The sequence below is a fragment of the Ochotona princeps genome, chromosome 4, assembly GCF_030435755.1.
Source record: "Ochotona princeps isolate mOchPri1 chromosome 4, mOchPri1.hap1, whole genome shotgun sequence".
In the NCBI taxonomy this organism is placed as follows: Eukaryota; Metazoa; Chordata; class Mammalia; order Lagomorpha; family Ochotonidae; genus Ochotona; species Ochotona princeps.
Window position 1 is genome coordinate 39,099,472 of NC_080835.1, and position 9,984 is coordinate 39,109,455.

The following is a 9,984-nucleotide window of genomic DNA, read 5'->3' on the forward strand; positions in this document are numbered from 1 at the left end:
GTATGTCAAGCCTAACCTCCTGAATAGGATTTTTTTTTTTTAAAGATTTATTTATTTTATTACAAAGTCAGATATACAGAGAGGAGGAGAGACAGAGAGGAAGATCTTCCGTCCGATGATTCACTCCCCAGGTGAGCCGCAACGGTCCGAAGCCGGGAACCTGGAACCTCTTCCGGGTCTCCCAGTGCAGGGTCCCAATGCATTGGGCCGTCCTCAACTGCTTTCCCAGGCCACAAGCAGGGAGCTGGATGGGAAGTGGAGCTGCCGGGATTAGAACTGGTGCCCATATGGGATCCCGGTGCGTTCAAGGCTAGGACTTTAGCAGCTAGGCCACGCCGCCGGGCCCCTGAATGGGATTCTTAAAGGGTACTGTAATGTAGGACCATCTTAACACTGAATGGCTTTTCTTTTCATTAGTGGTTACCCTGGCTGTCCTTACCCAGCTGGTGGACCGTATCCTGCTACAACAAGTTCTCAGTACCCTTCCCAGCCTCCTGTAACCACTGTTGGTGAGTAACTGAAAACTTCTGTTTCTCTGCATAAACAGAGCCTCCTTTTATGAAAAATGCATTTCACTTTCCCGTGTAAAATTTTAGAGTACTCCTCATTCTTAGAGGAAAAGCCCAAAACTTATGGTAAGTGACTTGTCATCACATAAAGGATTCTTTTACCTAGGCATAAAAAGAAATCAAATAAATTGTTAACACTTTCCTGTTTGTCACATATTTTTATTGGTAAGCCCTAAATGTGTTAAACTAGTGACAGATACTTACAGATGAGTGTCGTTAGGGGAAGAACACACTATTGGTTAATATGAGTGGGGCAAGTAAGTCATATTATTATAGAACAGTAGTCGTTGCTCATTATAGTTGCCAGAAATAGTTTTCTTCAACTCAGAACATTACAGCGTTAGAAGAACTTGACAGATTCGCCTCCCATGTTTGCTTTGTGTTTGGTTGTATCTGAATCTGGTTTCTCCCCTAGCTCTTATCTCCTCCATCTTATTTAGGGGCATCACTTCAGCAGTTCTCTATGAATTTTGTTTCTCTACTGGATCACTTTATGTGAAAAGGTGTCATAAAATCACCTTGAAGAACTCTCAACTCCATTTTAGCTGCCAGTATTCATTCTTTCATTGTGGCAAATGTCTGCACCCATTACCTTAGATCCTCTGTGTTACTCTGCTTTTTCTTGCCATAACAAAATACCTGAGGCAGCTGCTCATGAGGGGAGAAGAGACTTCTCCAGCTCAGTTCTGGGGTTTCAAAGGCATGACACGGGTATCAGTTGACAACACGTGGGTCCTTGAGGAACAAACTACATCTAAACCATGTGACACTCCCCTTTGCCTTAAACCTCCATCATTCCATTTCCCTTTCTAAGTAGTTACTGTTCCAATCCAGCTTCCTGCTAATGGCCTAGGAAAAGCAATAGATGATGGTCTGAGAGCTTGGGCACCTATATCCATGTGAGAGGCCCCCAAGGAAGCTCTTGGCTTTAGTGTGGCTCATCCCTGGCCTAGCCCACACCATTCCCTTAATGTTGAGGCCATCTGGGGAGTGAACCAATAGATGGAAGATCTCTCTCTGTGGCTACTCTCTCTTTCAAATAAATACATAAATCTTTAAAAAAAATAATAATCCATTCTGCCTGATATTTAAAGGAGGCTTACTTAGGTTTGTTTCTCAGTCTGTGTGATTTCAGTTGCTAATCTGGAATTAAAAGGGCACTTCTGAAATCCAACTCCCCGTAGGTAAAGGTCACCGTGGGTGCATGGCAAGTGTGATACTTTGCCACACTTTACTTAGCCAGTAAGGATATACTAAAATTGCTCATTAGCTGTTTGAGGGGGAAAAAGTTTGAATAGTGATTGAGAAATAAATGAGACTCTCCCATCAGATCTTTTTATTTGTTTATACATAAACAATTTCCACAGTGACAAGTAGTTAACAGATTTGGAACTTTAATGGATTCCTTGCTTTTCTTTGGAAAACACTGGCTTTTTTCTTTTTTGACTTTCATATTTTACATCTTTATTACAGCTCTTTTCAGAAAATACCTCAAGTTAAAATAAGCTTAGATGTAATAAGGCCTGAGTGTGGTAAAAGTAGCAGTTGGTCTGATCTTGTCAACTTCTAGCCTCATGTGAACTGTGACCTTTGTCATCCAGGTGGCTGCTGCCTGTCTTTGTTCCCATTTTAAATGTTAATGGCTTTGGCTGGAGAGTCTTGGGAAGGACATGCTTACTGCTATGTGGTCACATTTGCCTTAACATGTTTTATTAAGGCAAATATAATGTAAATGCTAGGATTTAAATGTGTATTTTTAAAATTAGGTATTTGAAAATTAAACATCCATTAAACTCGATCCATTAGACCATAAATAATAACTTTCATGCAGTTTTAGTATGTTGTGTGTGGGAATTCCAAATTACTTAGGAAAAGACCCTAAGCTATTATTAATTCATATAAGTGGAGTATTGGACTATTATGTGTGTTGATCACATATTTGAATGCATAACCATATTCATGTCATTTGGGTGCCAATTTCTAGAAGAAAAGTTTTTTTCCTCTTGAGAACCATTAAAATATCAGGATGGTTGTAAGTTCTTTAAGAAATAAGTTTTTAAATTCCACTACTACTGTGTTTCTGTAAAATGGGTAATTAGATACCATCTTTAATAGTCATCATTTCATAAATCTTTGGGCTCAAAACTCATATTTTTACTTTGGAGAAATTAGCCTTTGCTAAAATATTAATTTATTTATTTCAAAAGTCAGGGAGAGATAGATTTTCATCCATGTGTCCCACTGACTGGCAGAGGGCCAGGTACTTGGGCCATTAGCAGAGATCTGGGCAGAAGATAAGCAGCTGGGACACATAGCAGCACCCATATGGATGCCCACTAGCAAGCAGTGGCTTTCCTCAGTATGCTACAACACTGGTCCCCCAAATAAACTTTTTTGCTATCTTCCAAGGACTTAATAAATTAGTGCAATATAAGAAATTCAAGATTTTTATTTTGCCTAACTTCGTCCAGAGGACCAAACAGCTAAGTCTGGGTCATAAACCCGTGAAAGCATCTCATAAAAGTTATCTCTGATGTATTTTATTTTGTATGGTTAGCGGGAAAAGATGTTTACCTTTTTACATACCCTCATTTAAAGAATGAGTTACCCTACAATTTGCCATAAATGACAAGACTAACCATTGTTTTTAAAACCTGTGGCAAGTCTGAAGAGTCCTCAAGCCCACCCTCAGGTTCTGTATTCTATAGCAAGACTTGGAGAACTCATTGAAAGTTATTGTACTGACAGGGATTATTACAGCAAAAGGATACAGATTAAAATCAGTTAAAGAGTGATCAGGAATTTGGAGGTGCAAGTTCAGAGCTCTTAGTTGCCCTCTCCAAGGAGGGATTTGTGGACAGTGTTGATTGTTCCTAGTAACAAGTAGCAATATGCATAGAGCATTGCCATCTAAGGACACTCATATAGGCGGCTGGTCACAGAGATATGGCCGACTATCCATGTGACTGACCTGATTTAATCTCTAGATCCCCCAGAGACCACCCGAAAGCAAGACTTCTCTAAGTAAGGTTAATTTTTGACTGCACAAAACTAAAACCTGTGTTATGTTCTATTTTGTTTGAAATTTAAAAAAAAAAAAAAATACCCCAGAGAACGATAACAGCAAATCAGCTAAAATTTCTTGCAAGATACTGTAATTTTTTTTAGAAGATTTGTTTTATTTTTATTGCAACATCAGATATAGAGAGGAGGAGAGACAGAGAGGAAGATCTTCCATCCAGTGATTCACTGCCCAAGTGACCGCAACGGCTGGAGCTGTGCCAATCCGAAGCCAGGAGCCAGGAACCTCTTCTAGGTCTCCCACACAGTTGCAGGGTCCCAAGGCTTTGGCACGTCCTCAGGCCACACTTTCCCAGGCCACAAGCAGGGAGCTGGAAGGGAAGCAGAGCTGCAGGATTAGAGCAGGCACTCATATCAGATCCCAGCACATGCAAGGCAAGGACTTTAGCCATTGAGCTATCGTTCCCGACCCAATACTATATTTTATATTGTTCTTATTTTTCGTCATACAGATCCTTAGGCTCAGGGATTTCCTTGCTCTCACTGTTTTCTCCTATATTTTAATAGTATACCTCTCCAACAGCAGCAAAATTTCATTTTTTTACTTAAGTGTATCAGGGCATTGTAGATATGGACATCTATTAAGATTTATTTAGGGCCCGGTATGGTAGCTTAGTGGCTAAAGTCCTCACCTTACATGTGCCAGGATCCCATATGGGTGCCAGTTCATGTCCCAGCTGCTCCACTTTTCATCCAACTCCCTGCCTGTGGCCTGGGAAAGCAATTGAGGATGGACCAAAGCCTTGGAACCCTGCACCCATGTGGGAGACCCAGAAGAAGCTCCTGGGTTAGGATCAGTTCAGCTCAGCTCTGACCATTGCAGCCACTTGGGGAGTGAATCAGCGGATGGAAGATCTCCCTCCCTCTCTCCTCTCTGTATCTCCGCCTTTTCAATAAAAATTAATTTTAAAAAAAAGCTAAAATTATAAATCATTCTTTTGGCATTCTTTTGGCATTCTTTTTTTTTTTTTTTTTTTTTTTTTTTGGATACTTTTATTAGAAATCCAGAGTTATAGAGAGGAGATGAGAAAGTTCTTCTGCCCGCTGATTCACTCCCCAAGTGGCTGCAAAGGCTGGAGCTGAGCCAGTCCAGAGCCAGGAGCATCTTTTAGGTCTCCCACATACGTGCAGGATCCCAAGGCTTTGGGCTGTCCTTAACTGCTTTCCCCGGCCACATGCAGGGACCTGGATGGGAAGTGGAGCAACCAGAACATGAATCAGTCCCAAATGAGATCCCAGCACTTGCAAGGGGAGGATTAGCCATTTGTGCCATCATGCTGGCCCTGCAAGTCACCTTCTTGCCAATGCACTTAAAGAGACAGCAGAGAATGGCCCAAGTACCTGGGCTCCTGTCACCCAAGTAGGAGATCCAGATGGAGTTCCTGGCTGCTGTTGTTGGCCTGGCCTATACCTGGCTGTTGCATGCATTGAAGAGTAAACCTCGACCAGAAAGTGAAAGTGTTCAGTCTCATTCATTCTCACATTCCCATCCTGTCACTCCCATGCCCTAGTTTCTCCCCAATAAATACTCTTTCAAAAAAAAAAAAAATGTGTTATCTTCCAAGGAAAGTAGTTCTGAATCAGGTGGGGTTTTCATGTTTGTGATACAATTGTGATGTTTGTATTTTTTCTTTCCTCCCGCTTTGAAAGTGTCAGCTCACACGTCATACTGCTTGCGAAGATTCCTGTGAGTGACACAGCTTAAGGAGTAAGCGAGTGGCTTTGCCTTTATCTCTTGCAGGTCCTAGTAGGGATGGCACAATCAGTGAGGACACCATCCGAGCCTCTCTCATCTCAGCTGTAAGTGACAAACTGAGATGGCGAATGAAGGAAGAAATGGATCGTGCGCAGGCAGAGCTCAATGCCTTGAAGAGGACAGAGGAAGACCTGAAGAAAGGCCACCAGAAGCTGGAAGAGATGGTTACCCGCTTAGACCAAGAAGTAGTAAGTAACTCGTCAAAGATTTGCAATTGGGGGTTGAATGGAAGGTACTCGCAAGTTGTGAGTATAGTTAAGTTCAGAAAATTTAACATAGCTTAAACATTTTAATATAACTTCTGTTTAGTGTTGTTGGAAATGGATCCCATGTTTGGCATTTGGGAAGTACATAAAGCTTTGGAATGTTTTGCTTGTACATTCTCACCCCTAGGCAATATTATTTTAACCCAGATGGACTGTTTGTATGCTTGACATTGCCAATTACCAGGAAATAATCATTTGAAAGAATTCTGTGCAATGATAAAGAATTTTTGAGTTTAGACTGAAGTTTTCAAATGTTGTTGTAGCCATTTGTTTTGAGATTTTCCATCTGATGGTTCACTCTCCAGAAGACCCTCACTGGGACTGGCCAGGCCAAAGCCGGGAGCTTCTTCCAGGTCTCCCACCTGGGTGGCAAGAACCCAAGCACTTGAGCCATCTTCCGCTGCTTTTCCTAGGCCATTAGATGGGAGTTGGATCAGAAGTAGTGCAGCCAGGACAGGAACTGTTATCCATCTTGGGTGCCAGTGTTGCAGGCGGTGACTACATGCTGGGCCACAACATTGGTCCTGTATGAGCCACTTTTGAAAGTGTCTTCAGCACACCTTATATTTGTAGAAGGACATTCAGAATCTTGGTTGTTGTGGGAGACAGTAGCCAGTTGAATCCCCCCTGAAGGCAGCAGGAGAAATTGATAAGGTTTGGATAAAGAACCTGCTAGAGGAATAGCTGTGTTTTGGGGGTATCTTCTCAGAGGACTTTCTTGCATATTCTCCTTCTAAAATTATAATAACAGCTTTAATTAAAGCCCATATAATCCAAAAACTAACACGAGTATCTTTTATCCTTCCAGCCTTTTCACCATAGTTCTGAGTAAAATTCTTAAATTCATCTGGAGACCACGGGTTATATTCATCATAAGCTCTAAATAAGAATGCCAGTTGCCTTTGCTCCACTTCTCACTAAAAATTTCTGCAAAAGAGAGATAAAAGACTGTGCCCTACACTGGTTCTGGCCCATTTTCCCACTCACAACTTTCTGTGGGGATCTCCGCTGCACTTTCTCTTCTTTCAAGTCCCTGTTCAGGTGCCACTTGTCACTGTCCCGCAGTGATGGACTTGGTGCACGGAGCTGATAATGCGTGGATTACTGATGATGGCCAGTAGCTGAAGTTTATTAACAGCACCAGACTTCTAAAGGAAGGTTGTCACATAGGCACCCAGGGAGGAGGGGCTTGAGCCATTTACATCTCAACAGCAAGATAAAGTTCCCCAAAACACAGCTAGTTATATATTAATCCAGAGATACGTGATTAATGACCTCATAAAAATGATGTGTATAACCTTTGGTTCAGTATGTTTTCTTGTATTTTTAACCGACTGCTGTGCTTTGGATAAAAGTATGCAAGTCATCCCTGCGACTGCTTACTGATGAGATAGGAACAGTATCATAATTTGTGTGCCAGCTTCACTCTGTACTTTTCATCCCCACAAGAAAGAATTTCAATCATTTTTTAAGGTTTATTTAGAAGGCATGGTGTGGGGCAAGAGGAGGGGGAGCTGGCATTGTGGCACAGTGAGTAAAGCAGCTATCTGATGTTAGCGTGCCATGTGGGTACCAGTTCAAGTCCTAGCTATTCTGCTTCCATTCCAGCTCCCTGTTAACATGCCTGGGAAAGCAGCAGAGAACAGCGCGAGTGTGTGGGCCCCTGCATTCACATGGAGACCCGGAAGAAGCTCCTGGTTTCAGGCCAGCCAAGCTCCAGCTGTTGTGGCCATTGGGGAGTAAAGTGGTGGACAAAAAATCTCTTTCTCTTTGTAACTACCTTTCAAATTTTTTTTAAGATTTATTTTTATTGGAAAGGCAGAGTTACAGAGACAAGTCAGAAACCCGGAAGAAGCTCCTGGTTTCAGATCAGCTTAGCTCCAGCTGTTGTGGTCATTTTGGGAAGTGAGCCAGTGGATGGAAGATCTTTCTGTTTCTCCTTTCTACAAATCTGATCTGCCTTCCCAATTTAAAAAAAAAAGGTGACACAAAGAGAGAGATCTTCCATCCACTGCGGTTCTCTCCCCGAAACAACCGAAAGGGCAAACCAAAAACAGGAACTCCATCTGGGTCTCCCCTGTGGGTGCAGGGGCCACACATTTGATGGCTTGGTTTGCAACATCATTTGTTACTGTCACTCAAAGTGCTCACTTCAAGGTGTTTCCAAGCAACCTAGTGGTCACACCTTCTCTCTTCCTTGAACCAGTTGTCTAATCCTCAGTTGTTTAAGCACTGCTTTATTGGTCTGTTCCTATTAGGTTGTAGATAACAAGCAGGTAACTGTACAATGAGTATAAAGTCATCATGCGTGGACTGTTCTGTTTTCAGGCTGAGGTTGATAAAAACATAGAACTTTTGAAAAAGAAGGATGAAGAACTCAGTTCTGCTCTGGAGAAAATGGAAAATCAATCTGAAAACAATGATATTGATGAAGTTATCATTCCCACAGCCCCACTATACAAACAGATCCTAAATCTGTACGCAGAGGAAAATGCAATTGAAGACACTATCTTTTACCTGGGAGAAGCCTTGAGGCGAGGAGTAATCGACCTGGATGTCTTCCTTAAGGTATGTCCTCCTCACTCTGCTTTCCAGGATTTTGGATCTTGGGTTGTCAAGACCCTGATTTTGAAAACCACAAACCAGGAGTGTTTTTCTGTATGATGGGTTAGGTTTCTTTCTCTGCTGTAGGCGAGCACAGGGCAGCACTGCTGGGGTGCAGATTGCTAGAGATCAGTCTGAGTGGGAGGAGAAAGCAGGCTGGTGGCTGCACTGCCCCTGGCCCCACTACTACTAGGCAGCATCAAGGTAAATGTAGCTTTGCCAGCTACGCTGGGCCTGCGTAGACCAAGAGGAAGCATGGTTAGATTTCCATTAGTTCATTCGGGACCAAGATTGAGACTGCTGGTTGGGCTCCACCCTGATTGTTAATTTCTGAGTTTTCCCCAGCCCTTGAAGGTGTAGTGGACTACTCTTTCAAATGAAGACTGTCTTCGGCTTTATGCCGTGTAACAGACACGAAAATGCTAAATCTGGCTATTGCTGTCTGTTGGGTAATGGAGCACCCAGTTTTAGGAATAGCTACTCTGGTTATTTAAACCAGCTGCCACTGGCACCTCTAAATACATGCATGGCTGATGAAGTCACTTGCTAGTTTTCCCTCTCGTGTCTCCTTACTGGTGGGTGGCCACACTGTTTCCTGGACCCAATGCAAGCAAGTAATGGCTTAATATAAAGAGGCCAGATGATTTCTGTACACTGTGAGTGGCACAGCTCAGGAAAATATGCACATGGAGAACAGGAAAGAGATGCTACGTGTCAGTCTCTGCACTAGGGACAAAAGCTGTCCTTCCCTTCCTTTTAGCCAGGTGGAGATAGACCTAGTTGTGGAAACTATTTGGTTAGTCTCAAGGTATAGCTTACATTTCTGAGGCAGATCCTGCAACCTGATGCTTTCCTGTGGGTAAGCCTTTTTAAGATCTGAGAAAATGACTTACCTTTCACATGGTCAGCTAGCAGCAATGTGGTAGAGTTGAAAAGGCCCCATGTCATGAAGCGTTGCTTCCAAGTGAAGCTTGAAGCTATCTGGGTTACATGCTGGTACTTCATGCCTGCTCCAGGATTGGAGCCACTCTAAATGGCTGCAACCTTTTCCCCCCTCACAGCACGTACGGCTTCTGTCCCGTAAACAGTTCCAGCTGAGGGCACTAATGCAGAAGGCAAGAAAGACGGCCGGGCTCAGTGACCTCTACTGACACCTCCGACACCAGCGGGAGCGCGAGCTCTTCTTAAGACATTCTTCTCTTCTTTTCTCTTATCAGTAGGTGCCCAAAAATAAGTTATTGCAGTTTATCATTCAAGTGTAAAATATTTTGAATCAATAATATATTTTCTGTTTTCTTTTGGTAAAGACTGGCTTTTATTAATGCACTTTCTATCCTCTGTAAACTTTTTGTGCTGAATGTTGGGACTGACCATGCTAAATAAAATTTGTTGCATAATTTTTTTGTTCTTTATTGACCATCTTTAGGAAAAACCCAGGAAACGTTAGTAAGCCACCCAGCTTTTCACTTACCAAAGCATAAAATCTGTAAGTTGCAGTTTAGTGGTTATTCTACAGACTACAAAGTGAATTCGACTTGATGCAATGTAGACTACATAGAAATGCAAACTTTTAACTATTTAAAAGTGAATTCAGTGGTCTGGCATGGTAGCCTAGCACCTTTCACACACCAGGATCTTATATGGGCACCGGTTCGTGTCCCCAGCAGCCCCGCTTCCCATCCAGCTCCCTGCTTGTGGCCTGGGAAAG

General features: G+C 42.6%; 1 protein-coding gene across 1 annotated transcript in view; it reads left to right on the forward strand.

Moving 5' to 3' along the window:
* Nucleotides 1–9,673, forward strand: part of TSG101 (tumor susceptibility 101) — a 35,674-nt gene extending 26,001 nt beyond the window's left edge. Inside the window, exons 7-10 of the mRNA XM_058663269.1 lie at nucleotides 418–509; nucleotides 5,392–5,594; nucleotides 8,001–8,240; nucleotides 9,338–9,673. Of these exons, the coding sequence (XP_058519252.1) occupies nucleotides 418–509; nucleotides 5,392–5,594; nucleotides 8,001–8,240; nucleotides 9,338–9,427 (625 nt within the window). The 3' untranslated portion in view covers nucleotides 9,428–9,673. The remainder of the gene's footprint in view (nucleotides 1–417; nucleotides 510–5,391; nucleotides 5,595–8,000; nucleotides 8,241–9,337) is intronic.
* The last annotated feature ends 311 nt before the right edge of the window (nucleotides 9,674–9,984 follow it).